Below are 14,779 nucleotides of genomic sequence, written 5' to 3'. Positions count from 1 at the left end.
AATACGAAACGCAGCTAGTTTTTAATAGCTTTACCTCATGTCTTCTTTTGTATAATCCTTAGAAGCCAAAATCGAAAAAAATAAATAAAAATTAGCTTAAAACCGCCACAGGCCTAAAGTGTAAGCAGAAGTTTGAATGTTTAGTTCTCTCTTCTATCATAATTAAACCGGGCTTTCATGTTGCGCGTGTTTTCTTAATTTCTCCAGTACTGATAGCAGAACCGTTAACGTCAGAGCTTATCGATACTCCGGTCTTTCATAATTTAGCCCCGGGACCGATTAAATACCGGGTTTCGGTACCCATCCCTAGTCTTCACTGTGCAACAAAAGCTTGTGTGAATAGCAGCCATGAGAGGAAACGTCAACCTAAATCTAATGAAAAGAGTTCAGTTCTCTAATATATCACACACTGAGACTCTGCGGCTCTTTCCCGTGGTATGGAGCGTCTGGCTCTGCTCCAACGACAACAAACCGACTATGTGTTCTGTGTCTGTCGTCATGGCAGCCAAAGGAGACGGTGGTGAGTCGCTGGCGTGCCGACCCTTGGGCCCGTGGGTCTTACTCGTACGTAGCAGCCGGTTCATCTGGTAATGACTATGATCTCATGGCCCAGCCCATCACACCTGGTCCCGCCATACCTGGAGCCTCACAGGTGAGTGCCATAACTTATTGCTCATTTCCTCTGAGATGCTCGTGTCAGCAGAAGCAGATGTCATGCTGATTGTGTGCGTTTCGCAGCCTGTTCCACGTCTGTTCTTCGCGGGTGAACACACGATCAGAAACTATCCCGCTACGGTCCATGGTGCTCTGCTGAGTGGGCTGAGGGAGGCAGGAAGGATCGCTGATCAGTTCCTGGGGGCCATGTACACTATGCCACGCCAAGCCACTGCCAATCCAAACCCACAGCCGTCCCCCAGCATCCAGTAAACATCTAAACTCACACATGATGTGCACAGAGAGAGAATGTGAGTTGGGGATTTTCAGCGAAAGAATGTCTTGCTAGATAAAGAGCGGGTGGGTCAAGTAAGGACACCGGGTGACTCCTTAGACTGGGAATGTGTGTGTGTGTTTATGGGAGAGTTTGTCTGCGTGTAAGAACATGCCTTTAGGGAAATCATTCACTAATCTGGGAGCTGGAGATTTAAAACAACCCTTCACTCATTCACCTTCTGCTGCTGTAGCTTTTCTGGCTAACTTCTAAGGCAACTAAAAGGACAGGTGGATGGTTCCAGAAGAATTCCTAGGTATTTTGGAATTTACTTGGAATGGTTTGTTCTCCACTGAGGCATATATAAGAACAGGGACTGTTATTCACATGTAACGCAACACATGTGAAGTCCTCGATCACGAACTATCAGATGTTTCAAGGCAGAGCATTAAAGTTACAATTGTAAAAACCAGATAGGAGATGGATATGGATGCATTAGTTGAAATCCAACTGCCTAACCAACCCATTCCTTTTTAGTTTTTCAGAATATTAAAAAAAGAACAAAAAGAAAATCAAAAGCAAATGTTATGACTTTTCTATGTTCCTCATTTTGTAGCTTGAATGTTTTTGTTAGGAAAAATTGCTTATTAGCTGGAATGCACATGAAGTGTTGCGAATAGGTCTGTTTCTGTTAAAATAGGATATCAGTTATAGCTTTGTATCTTTCTTGAGCATCTCATGTTTTTTTTAAGTTTTATTATTTGTTTAATTATTTTCATTACAATCTTTTTTTATATTTGTATGTTTTTTGGTAGCAAAAATAAATATGAAGTGTGCTTCATACCCCGAGCTTTCTGGTAGTTTATGGTTCTTTGTGGATTTTTAAATTTATTTATTCATTTTAGTATCAGGTTTGCTTTAATAAAGAGCTGGTTCAGAATGAATGCATACTTTGTGTCCCACTGTGATGCTTTTATAAATAATTTTATGTAAACGTTAAATGTACATTTTTCACATTCTCCTTTAAAACATGTTGAGAACCTCTTGTTCTTTTCTATTTTTCATACCAAACTGATGTTAAAGTTGGCATAAAATGTAAATTCTAAATGAATATTCTTAATCTTGCTGTAAATGATTCATCTATGCATGTTTCATTTTTAATCTAAATGTAATAACTGGATCTTCATGTAAAACGACAGCCTTCTATCTGACGATATATGCTGGACATCTCCAATCATTTTCCATCCAATCAACAAAAGTCCCCACTACACATTTTTTTTCTTTTTGATAAAACATTTCCCTAGGTTGTATGTCACAGTATGCTCTTTTGAAAATAATCTTTCACTACTTTGTTGAATCACAACATTAAAAAGTAAAAAAAAAAAGCATCTCAACCCTGCACTCCTCTCTGTTCCCTGAGGTGCATTCCATTTACCATTGTTTTGTGAAATTTTATGTGCATAATCCATAATTTCTATAGAAATCCACATATAGAATACACAATATTTTGGTCAAACACTCTCTTAACCTGCTTCTTTAGCCCGTTTTCATGGTCTCATTTTTCTTCTTTTGGTTATGGCCATTTCCTTCCCATTTCTGTCTGCTTTGCTTTTTTATTCTTAGTTTATTCAGTCTCTTCACATGTCATGCTGCCCAGAGGCTTTTTTGGCCTCTCTTTTGGCGCTGTCTGTTCTTGCTATAACCCTCCAGGCCTCTGGCCTCAGCCCCAGTTTGTGTGGTGTGGGCCCTGGCAGCTGCACTGCATTGTGGGAGTCTGAGGGACCTGAGCTGATATTGGCCCCAGCCGTTGGTTCATGATTAGAGCCTTGAGCAGCCTGCACCACGATGCCACAACTGTACTTTAATTCATAATACTGCAGTCGTCCAGTGGTTTTGATAAATGTGAGTACATTCGACTCATTGACCACAGAGCCGAATCGCCCTCAAATCATGTCTATTAGATATTACGGTATTTTGTGGATGCTTTTATGTTGAACTGTTAACTGCAGGCAACTTCAAGACCAGTCCCTCTAGAGATTTATTGACTTTTCTAAAGCCACAACGTTAGCCGGTAACAGGAAATGATGCGCGAGCTGACTCCATAATCTGGTTGCATAATATTAAAATTGATTGACAATTCAACTCGTATTTGAACACCTTTGACGTACTGCAATATTCTCAAAGACACCTGGATGCCCTCTGGGATCTCTGATCAATATTTCATTGCGTTAGACACGGAGTATGTCTGTTTTTGAATGTGATTTCTGATGCACAGGCATTGCAGTAATGGGTACACAAGTGTGTCAGAACTCAAACCTGACTCATCCTGTTCACAAGCAGATGCTACTCTTAATCACCCACACACTACAACAACTTCACAATGTGCCCTTCAACACAGAAACCTCCACACACCCTGCAGTCCAGAGTGCAGAAATATACTTCCCATGGACTAAAATACTCATGCGTGCGCACTAGACTTGTGCCGGTATTCGGTAATGCGATATATCACGGTAATGAATTTGCACGATATTGTTATCGTGGGCACTTCTAAATACCGTGAATAATTATATATTACAAATTATTCCAAATTTTGAATGCATTTTAAGAATACTTTTCCCATCAACTGTTCAAAAGGCACAACACCGCTGTAACAATTAATCGCAACATGAAAATTTGATACTGGCATATCCCTAGTGCGCACAAACACTCATACAACACCTTCACACTCAGATAGGCCTTCTAATATTTCTTTTTTTTTTTTATCACCTAGTCAGTTTCATGTTAACGCTCCATTAAAATGCTTTTAAACTTTTTTTCGGTAATGCTGATGAATGACTTCACTGTCTAGAATTTTCTAACTTATCCATTTTGGATGTCTTTCAAAAAAACTGTCCCATTAGGCTGATAATTCTCAGTCTCAGAACAGGATTAAAGCTTTAGGAGCCGTTTCAAGGACTTGGACAAATAATAGTGAATTCTGATGCTGAGTGAACTCTATAAGCCTGGTTTTAGAGTTCTTTGCAGCATCCTGTCAGATTTATGGTGTCTTTCTCTCTAAATAGTCTGTTGCTTTATGAACTCACTGAAATAGTCAATATTATTTATCAGTACCAAGCCATAAAATGCAGATCATACGTTTACTTTACAATGTACTGATGCCTTAAAAGAACAGTTCACAAGTCATTTACTCACCCTCGTGGTGTTCCAAACTGTTCACACCAAAAACAATAACTATATTAGTGTTCACACCAACAGACGATAGCATTCTATTAAGTATAAGTGTACCGGTGCAATTATGTCACCTACCTCTAAAAAATGCTCACTTTCTTTAAAGTTGTCTGGATTCTGATTGGCTGTCAATGTTTTAATCATTCATCAGCTGGAACAAAAAAAGATTCTGATTCCAGTAATAATGCTGCTGCGTGTCATTATCAGTATAGTTGTGGTGTGGACTTAACTATTCTCATTATCGTTCTTGGAATAAATGGGCCTTCAAATTCCCAGTGAATTTTTGATTAATATCCAGGATGTTTTTTCCTTATAAAATGTTAATCAGGCTCTCAAGCTTCAAAATGACAAAAATACATTGGTAAACCCCTAATTTTTAGGCATACACCTCATTTTTACTGTCATAACTGGAATATAGTGTTGCTTATTCTAACTGAGGAGTTGTATTTAGATTGATCGATCTGGCACCACACAAAGAATATGTTCCGCCAGCTAAAACCAAAGGGGGGTGTGATTGTGTTTTTATTTTTATTGATTATCACCAATATATGTATTAAATGACGGCAGAGCTTCTTGGATGTACATTCAGTCTATCATGTCTAGTAACCATCAAAAGACACTAGATAAAAACACAAACCCAAACCTGTTACAAACAAGTTGCTTTTATTATATTAGCTGGAATACATATAGTCTGCAGTTCAGCCTAAAGAGATGTCTAGCTCCATGCACAATGCTGAAACATGTTAAGCTGAAACATTCACAAATATTACAGTACAAAGGTGTAAGACTGAAACGCAGAGTGTGTTATTGCTGACACTGAGAGGCTAAATACAATGAGCATGCTCACCTGTGTCCTCACTGCAGGTTCACGCTAGACCAACACCTGCTTGATAACCATTCTGTCTCCCTTCTTTAACGATGCAGGCCTGTATTTAGATATGTGCAGTGTCTTTGAGAGACAGTGTAAGCAAATATCAGTGAACTTTAATTCAGTTACTCTGTGTGTTACAGCATGTTTGCGTATGTGTGTTTAAGGCCTGAAATCTGTCTTTGGCAGTGCTTTTAATATGGCACAGGAGATGAATGAACCCTGAATGAACAGAAGGGAAACCCACAGTCTGAGCGGTTAATAAAAGATGAGAACAGTACAGAACTGAACCATACTGAGCCTCTGGCTCAACATATCCATCTTACTTTACCTAAACACTTCCCTTAGAATGAAAGAAAAAAGCAACACTTGAAAAGCTGGTGAATTAACACTTTTAACTGAGTCTGCTAACTTTAATAGTTCATACAAATTATGAATAAAACATTGAAATTAATAATCCAAACAAAAAACACTCTCCAGGAGCCCAATAAGGTACACATCTACACAATAAACAAAAAAGGGAAAAAAATTAACACATCTTAAACATGGCCCACTTTACAAAATTACAGGATACTTTTAAATAAAACCTATCCGATTGTAGTTTGAGGGGGGAAAAAGCAAATGAAGGAAAAGCTTGACAACAGAAATATTTACCCTTTTAATTTCAATAATGCTTAAGAAGCTGTTCATTTCCTTGTAAACTACAAAAATATCTTGGAATGATTTTTGGCACATTACGGGTCAACTGAAACAGACAATACAAAGCACTTGGCCGTACAGAAAAAAGAATAATGACAAATTAAAATAAAACACTTTGCAGTCTATACAAATAATGTGGACAGTCCATTTGTCAACCCCAACAATACAAGGTCTGTCTCACAGTTGCTGCAGGTGAACTTATTCTTTCATTTTGGCCAGTGCACAAACACACGTGTGTATATATATATATATATATATATATATACATATTTGATGGCTGTACATTCAATTAATTAGGGGGAAGTGAATTAGGGAAAAAACAGGCATATTAGAAAATGAAATCCATAAAGGAAAAGGTTAAAAGAGTCATTTACGTTAAGTGCTGGTTAAGTGCAGATTCTGGAGTGATATTTCATGACACCGTGACCTATTTTTGACCTTTCAGGACCAATGCCGGCTCACAACGCGGGTATAACACAGCTTTCAAAATTTCTCTTCTGTACATTCAATATTACTTTATTGCTTATGACATTTAGAAAAAAAAATAATTTAATAAGGCTCTCTTCAATAAGGCTTAGAAAATTGTTACTAAAAATGATTAAAAACCATTCTGAGTAATCACCAACTGTCAGAAGCTAAATATGGTAATGCTTACCGACTGGTGTCATAACTAGGTTAAGATTGACTTCATAAATGTACACAAAATTGATGTAGATGGGAAAACCTTGATGTAGGGAGATATATTTTCTTGATTTAGTTCTTTTAAACGAACAGTGTGTGAAACTATATAACCTTTGATCTGTTCTGAGACGTGTAATCGAAGCTCACAGCCATTATTTCCACAGACAGCTAAAGACACAAGTGGAGGAATGAAAATCAGAGACATGTGTTAGATGACTTCTGAGGGCGAACGGCACACGGACACATTAGTAAATGGGGTTGAGAAATGAGGAAGAATTCCTTGAGAATTGCGGATTCAGTCAGCCTCTTTAAAAAGACCTCTTTCAGAAACTTTGGACTGACTTGTGAGCACATAAAAACGATGGTTTCCGACAGCTGCGGTTGAAGCCACAGAGCAGCCGAGAGACCTCTGCCTGGCCGGGGGGTTGGGAGGGAAGAGTCTGCTGGTATTTCCAGTACAGACTCGCACTATATCATCACATCCGTTTGGGTCATGCTGCAGTTTTAGGATCATGTTTGCAAGCTTTAAACGGGCACAATTTTATTATAGAGGGATTTACAATTCATAATGCCTGAAACTATTTGTGGAAGTTGAGAAATGGCTAAAACTCTACAGAATCCAGGCTGACCCTCCTGGTTCTTCTTGGTACCACACATGGACACCATCCCAAAGAGTTGGCCGTTCACCCTTTCTGCTTTTTTGCTGCCAGCTGGTCTCACTTCCTCCCTCACAAGTTATACGCCCATCAAATGCAGCACTGACCTACGACCTGCAACCAACACTGGGGTCGTATATCAGGCCTGCTGCCACTGCTTTAGCCAGCTAATAAAATGGCTTTAGGGACCGGCAGCTTGGATTACAGCAGCCCAGAGCACGAAGGTATTCTGGGAAAGCAAGGGCATGAGATACAGGAACCAGCATGTTCGCTTCAGCCCAAGACCCCTGAACAGGAAGTAGAGGTGAAGTCTGGGGAATGCATTTGGAAAGACACATGTTTGGTTTTACTGTGCAGAACAAAACAGACACCCAAATTTGGGGAAGTACAAAGCCAAACCACCGACCGGATTCTAATGAGTTACTGAAAAACTTTCAGAAATTCATGAAAAATATATACTATAAATACTGTATGGTGTAGAAAATGAAGTCTTAGTTTTATGTTGGGTGGTAAAATCATTACATTATTCGTTACACCTTAAATTTTTTGCTGCTAAGCCACATCAGTTGTGTGTAGTGTCTCCATTTCTGAGGTATAATCCAAACCAAAGCTGTAAAAACATTATTTATACATCAGAAATGACTGATTTTCAGAAGGATGTAGTCTGTTTTTGTACTTTATAAAACTTTTAATGATTTAAGTGCATTTACAAATAATAAAATGGATCAATCGATAGACAAAAAAATAAAAAATTCCACTCGTGTTTCAAAGACTCCATCCAGCCCAAGCAGAGGGATGAATACAGGACACAGAAGCACATGAAACCAGAACGAAGCAAAACTGACTGTGATGGTGAGGCGTGGATCTTTTTAAAGCAGTAATAACCAAGTAAGATAGCAAACTGCCCACCTGAACATCAACTCCCATAACTTTACATGTACAGCATTAGATTAAAACAAACAGAAAAATAAAACATCCCAGTGACATTGGAGACTGAGATAATCTGGCGGGCCGAGCGATAATGGACCCTTCGTCGTCATCATCGGGTTCGATCGAGACATGGTATTGTATAAGGGAGATATTAATACACACAGACACTTTAGAGTATTCAAGGACAAGAGGAATCCGAGCCTGAATGAGAAAATAAATCATTGGCGGCACTAGAGTTTAAAACCTAATAGAAACAGTACAAGACATTTCAACTGCAGCAGCTCTATTCAATAATATTTCCGCATGAGGACAAAGTGATGGGCATTCCGATGTTTTCAATGGTGAGGCCATTTATCCAGGCACAGGCATTCCTAACTAAAGCATTCTGGATCCTCTGTGGCGTCATGCTAGCCACCCTCAAGGCTCAACAAGCTTTATAGCTGAAATAACTGAAAACAACCCATCTAGGGTTTTTTTTTTAGACTGACTCGGACTAGCAGAATCCCCAACACTGGTTTCCTGTGACACACTGAGAGTTCGGATCAATGTCTTTCTGTGCAAGTTTGCGAGTACAGTCACAGAGCGGCTGTGAGGAGTCTGCTCTGAAAATCCTCCATAAATGTCCAGCATTTGGGTTAATCCCGGTTAGCTACCCAGATGGACGAGGTCACATCGAGATGAACTCTAGATGATTGGATTCTTCTCTAGCTGGTTTGGAATCCAAAGCCAACATCCCTTCAGAGCTACTGAGACGGGGGAGTCAACATGCAGATGCGTTCCCCAGCTTTTTAGTGTTGGTGGTCCTGTGTATTCGCTATGCTGGTTGTGAGACCATCAAATCCAATTAAACAGATGAAGATGAAGGAATTAAACAAACTAGTAAAAGAACACAGTTCAATAGACATGATCAGATACAAGGAGCAAATTACAAATGAGATCAAATAAACTTGGGCACCAGGCAAGAAAAGTTGGGTATATGTACATTAATGCATACTGAAGACTTAGCATGTGGTTGACTACTGGCTCTATGTGTGAACACCTGGATAATCAATGAATTTTAGCTGTGTGCAATGATCCCACTTGATTCCTGAATTAAACACCATCCAGAAAAAAGTGAGATTGTCAAAATACTCAAAAAGCCACAAGCTGTAACCTGCTCCTTGTGAAAACACATGAAAATCTCCCAGGACCTGTGGCACCAGGGAGGACTGTGTGGGGTTCTCAAAATGCTGATCCAAAGCCCCTTTCACATCCTCCAAACACCAAGGCAGTCACATGTCTGCTCCTCTCCCTTGTCACATCTGAAGACTTTAATACACTACGGGGAGCAGAAGAGGATTCATCGCTGTAGGAACATGTGACTTCTGTTCCCAAACGACAGCTGGAAGATGGTGAATTCATACAGGTGTGGTTTATGTAAGAGTACAACGGGGTGGTTCCCAGGTGTCACTGCCTGGAAATCTGTTCATCTGATGGTTTTTAAAGATATGGTGTAACTGAAGAGATGAGATGAGTTTCATTCCTTGTGCACAAGAGATGTAAGAACTGAGGCAATAAAAACACACGAGGATACTTTAGGTCAAGACTCATTAACACGCGAGTAATTAGCTTCTAGCTCGCTTTAATTAAGTATAACCCAGAATCCTCTATGGTATCTAGATTTTGATAAGTTTAACTGAATATGTTTATAAGAAAAACACATACCTCTAGTTGGAAATGTGGGTAATCTGGGTCAATTGTCCAGATGGCGATTTGACCACGACCGACTTCCATCAGCTGTGCGGTTTCTGCTAGACCACGCTCCACGACTCCCAGACCTATCGTACAGGTCCACGTCACCTGCAGGCTGCCTTCGCCATGAGGACGGAGCGCTTTCTCGATCATCTGCAGACTGGGAAGAGAACAAACATACAACAAATGTGACAATGATTTCAATTGATTTATTTATCCACCAAATTCTGTCATGTTTGGAAGGAATATAGGCCTGTGACAATCACATAATTGCCTGACTGTGAAATTTTCATCTTAATATATGCAATATCACTGATTAGTGAATATTGTGAAAATAAAATCCCTTTATTTGAATGGCAATATACTGTATGTAACTGGCATTTAAAGCAAATAAAGAAATGCCATGAAATGCAATTTTTTATTTATCTCTTTAGGGTTCAGTAATATATTATAAAATATTACTTTTCCACTCAATTGTGATTATTGTATAGGATTCATTAAAAAAAAAAAAAATACAGACTGACAAAGTGCATTTTCTAATGGATATAATAAATGCATTTATAGAAATGTTTAAGACTTTCCGTGACTTTTTGATATATGATCAATTTCCACAAATTTTCCAGGCTGATATTTACAGGTTTTCCACAACTGTAGGAACATGTATATATGTGACCCTGAACTACAAAACCAGTCATAAGTAGCACAGGTATATTTGTAGCAATAGCCAACAATACATTGTACGGGTCAAAATTATTGATTTTTCTTTTATGCCAAAAATCATTAGAATATTAAGTAAAGATCATGTTCCATGAAGATATTTGATAAATTTTCTACTGTAAATATATCAAAACAATTTTTGATTAGTAATATGCGTTGCTAAGGACTTTATTTGGACAACTTCAAAGGCATTTTTTTGCACCCTCAAATTCCAGATTTTCAAATAGCTGTATCTCAGCCAAATATCGTCCTGTCCTAACAAACCCTACATCAATGGTAAGCTTATCAGCTTTCAGATGATGTATAAATCTCAATTTAAAAAAATTGACACTTATGACCAGTTTTGTGGTCTAGGGTCACATATATCATGCAAGTTTGGGTTCCAAAAAAAAAAAGAAACTGTGTGAACAACCAAGCAAGGACCTAAAGAGAACTATTCTAAACATTAGATGCTTAATTAAAATCTTTATTGTCAATTCCAAAAAAGGTATAAGTATCAGACCAAACATTTATTAAGACACGTCAGAGGAGAGAAATTGCTCAGACCGCAGAACAAGTCCTAATATAGAATGACTATTGTCTCTTTTCTTTACCATGAAGGTGGAGACTTTACACAGCCAACCAAATGGTTTATGACGTCAATTTTAAAAAGTTCCCAAATGAGGCAGCAGGATATGCCACACACTGCTGTGGAATTTCATACACAGCAGACAGATGCTAATTGTCCATAATAGGGCTTGAGGCCTGCTGGGATACGAGAGGTGGGTGTACAGGAAACCAGTTACGATGCATCGGCTGCCAAATGGGCAGGCGCAACCTTGCAACTTCCTGTGTCACTCAGGAAGGGGCAACGTGTGGAAACGACCCAAGCACAATCTTACAGAAAGATGTCATGACGGAATGGGTTCCATGTAAATCCATGGTACAGGAAAGCCATTTATGTGAATAATGTGAAGTTACAGCTTGTAACTGTAACTTGCTCCTAGTGATTGTCCTGAAGTGGCAAATGTCTAGATTTCCCTTTTTTTTTTTTTTTTTAAATAAAAAATTGGCTAACACAGATCAAGTGTTTATGTTCTCAGTACCAAGAGCAGAACATGTGGTCTGTTACGAAAATATTTTGAAATTCTATCTTCAAAAAAAACAACAACTAATGAAATAAATTCCATTATTTTATATCCAGTGTGATTTATGTGATTCAAGTATGTAAGAGTCTGATTATGAGTTGAGCATCCTTTTTAAAAGCATTTCTTTAAAAAAAATGCCTTTTTTTAAAATCTAAAATTCAGTTTTAACTAAATTATTAGTTAGTTTATAAAAAATACATTAGCTAGATCATTTTAAAATACAATGGAAAAACAAACATAATAAAGGTAATAACATGGTATTCTTTTATACCATGTAAATTCCATAATACCCAACATTATCATTCAAAACTATGGCATACTGGATATCAAAGTACTATAGTATTACCTTCTGATATAATTACTGTACACATTTAATTTGTGTATGCAACATTTTTATGAACATTACAAATTATTGAAAACGAATTACCAATTCTATTTAGTGCTACTTTTTTCTTCAGTTGGAAGTGTCTTCATTATCACACTATACAGATGCCATTAACCAAAGTGTTATTATATTATGTAAGCAAAGTGTTATATTAATAAGTAGCTAATGGTTGCCTGCCCAAGCACAACTGTCCCATATTAATTTCCAGTAAAACAAACAAAAAAAAACCTGTGATCAAAATTCCTCCATAAATCACTCCAGATTTGTGTATTTTTATACGCAGGGATGAAAAGTCATTCCAGCTCTAAACATAACACGACATCTGGCCAACCAGGATTACTTTACTTTATACTGCTCTCCACACAGCAGGAGTATTAACGACTTTAACACATATATTTGACTCACATAGGCTTTGTGTCAGAGACATGAAACAGATGACCTTGATCTGTGAGGACAGTCCTGGACACGTGCCTTCATTAATAATGGAGGAGATAATACCTCTGCCCCATCAGCACAACGACACCACATCATTGATGGACAGATTGAATCTCCCTCTAATCACTGTGGTATTGATCTTATATAAGACACAGTCTGGAAATCCGCCTGAAGGTTTAAATAAAGACATCCACGGTCAAACTATTCCACTGTAGATACACTGAGATAAAAAAAAAAGGAAGCATGTGATGTGATACAGGTCCAGAGAAATAATGGAATCAACAATTCAATACTGCATCCACAGCTGTGACCACAATTCACTTACCACAAATCTGTTTTACTACCTGAAGTCTGAGGAGTTTTACAATGCAACTCGTAATTATCTACAAACAGCAAAAAAAAAATGGAACAAATTCTCAGTTTATAGGGTTTCTTCATTTAAACACTGATCATATTGTGTCACAATCATAGTGATAACCCTAAGTGAGGTATTTATTGGGATGATTAATAAAAAAAAGGAAAGTCACACGAGTTGGAGATAAAGTTGAATGCATGCCTGACCATGGCTGATTAGATAAATCCTTCCTAATGGACTCCAGATTGAGTGGGAATGGATAATTTTGCTTTCAATCAGTTGCTAGACTGAGAATATGTAGTTGCTTCTTTGACTATTGGCATTTTTACGTCCTAGGAGTTGACTTGTATTCAAACTAAACATTTCATTTTTTTGCCTAAGGCTATATTAATGCTTTTCAATTTAATGTGTAGATTTTATTGTTTTAGACTTGACCCAGACCCAGACGTTCAATCTTAGACTATGCAAATCCATTATAAAATATATTTTACATATTTTAAAAATACTATTTATCTAAACAAAGAGTGATACTTGTGTAAAAAACAAAACAAAGTGTCACTCTTTACACAAAGTATGAAAATTTTATTCCGTAATGTGTATTTTTAGTATACATACAAATTATAGCTATGAAATTTGCATTATCAAGACAAAGGAGTGAGTTATTTTATTCTAAAGAATGTCATTCACCATTAAACATTTCCCATCACCATCATGGCAAAAATTACACTGTAGTGGAAATGAAAACGACTGAACTCACAGAATTCTTCTGTGACGTATAAGTAAACACTGTTGGATGTAGTAGATAAATAAAACAAACTCCTGAGAGAGTGTTTTGATGGAGTTTATTTTTTACCACAAGGCAAAAAATGCACTCATTTGAAGAAAAGGCCCGGCATACATAATTTTATCCGTTTTTTTACCCCTTTTAATTTAAAGGTTTATGGTACAAATCGCATTTACTTCTACAGATGGAAAGACGCTTTAAAGCTGAAAGAGATAAAAGATTAATGACAGAGAATCCCCGACAGAGAGAAATAAGAGTGAATGAATGATTGTGTGATCACAATAGCAGTATATTAACTTACAGCTGCAATGACAGCATGAAGAACCATCTGTAGTACAAAGAAAACTAACCTTCACTGAGTGATAGAGAGAAGAGAGTAAGACAAATGATCTGGCCTCTGGTTATGCACGTGCTAGAATTCACTTGTGCATTAATCTTTCGGCTTTCTCAGATAAACGAACAGACATTTACCATTCATCAGAGCAATAGACAAAAAAACAACAACAAAAAAACAAAAATGGCATGAAATAGAACGTGAGAAAGAGAGATTGGAGAAAAAGGGGCAGTTTTTGTTTTTGAAGTCGTGTGCTAGGAAAGGGCCATGTTTGAGTCTCAAAGGCCATCTCAGTAATTTAATTAGGTCTTTGTGGGTAAATTTGTGGACTGGGCTGTTTGAGATGTTTAATGAGAGGATGATGGTAATTGGTGCGCTGATAGGATGCAGCTCTATTCTCTTACTTGTATTCTCAGTAAGTGAAAAAAGGGTGAAAGCTAGTGAAAAGGGCCTGCTTTGCCTGTTTTGTTTTGACTGCTGGGGTGACGCCAGACTCAAATTGGTTTAGCTGGTGAGACAAAAAACTGCCCGTTGACCTGACTAACAGTTTTGCTGAAAACAAAGGCATGGCCTCTGACCTGTCCATCATTAGCTTTCAACACTCTTTACATGTATCAATATCTTACAAAGAAATATTACTTCCAAAAAATGAAAACAGCTTTATTCGTATAAATATTTTTAAAAAAAACATGTAGGGACCTACATAAAACTGGCTTGAACCCATTAATTAGGAGGTGTCCACATAATTTTAGCCATTCATGTGGAGTATTATACCACTTTAAAAGGAAGCAAAAATATTAACTTGAAGACTTCTACCTTATCATAAAGTTCCATACTCTGAAAATATTGAAGTCAAGGAAGAAGGGGAAAGAAAGCAGGTTTAAACTACTAAAATAAACAATAAGACCCTAGTTTATTAAT

The 14,779-nt window shown here is 37.6% G+C and overlaps 2 protein-coding genes across 4 annotated transcripts in view; one reads left to right on the top strand and one right to left on the bottom strand.

Moving 5' to 3' along the window:
* Positions 1-2,252, top strand: part of LOC107721655 (lysine-specific histone demethylase 1A) — a 13,345-nt gene extending 11,093 nt beyond the window's left edge. For both annotated transcript variants that reach the window (XM_016529788.1, XM_016529780.1), the window contains exons 18-19: positions 506-652; positions 739-2,252. In XM_016529788.1, coding sequence (XP_016385274.1) covers positions 506-652; positions 739-927 — 336 coding nt within the window. In that variant the 3' untranslated portion in view covers positions 928-2,252. The remainder of the gene's footprint in view (positions 1-505; positions 653-738) is intronic.
* A 2,840-nt stretch (positions 2,253-5,092) lies between these two features.
* Positions 5,093-14,779, bottom strand: part of LOC107721643 (leucine zipper protein 1-like) — a 55,845-nt gene continuing 46,158 nt past the window's right edge. The window contains exons 3-4 of one of the 2 annotated variants that reach the window (XM_016529759.1): positions 9,695-9,881; positions 5,093-9,535 (exon numbers count right to left, since the gene is read on the bottom strand). In XM_016529759.1, the coding sequence (XP_016385245.1) occupies positions 9,723-9,881 (159 nt within the window). In that variant the 3' untranslated portion in view covers positions 5,093-9,535; positions 9,695-9,722. The remainder of the gene's footprint in view (positions 9,536-9,694; positions 9,882-14,779) is intronic. The other variant, XM_016529768.1, reaches the window with a different exon arrangement.

This window comes from Sinocyclocheilus rhinocerous, unplaced genomic scaffold (assembly GCF_001515625.1).
Source record: "Sinocyclocheilus rhinocerous isolate Xijiao unplaced genomic scaffold, SAMN03320098_v1.1 scaffold432, whole genome shotgun sequence".
Lineage (NCBI taxonomy): Eukaryota > Metazoa > Chordata > Actinopteri > Cypriniformes > Cyprinidae > Sinocyclocheilus > Sinocyclocheilus rhinocerous.
The sequence above is the reverse complement of the archived record's forward strand: the minus strand, read 5'-3'. Positions and strand labels throughout refer to the sequence as shown.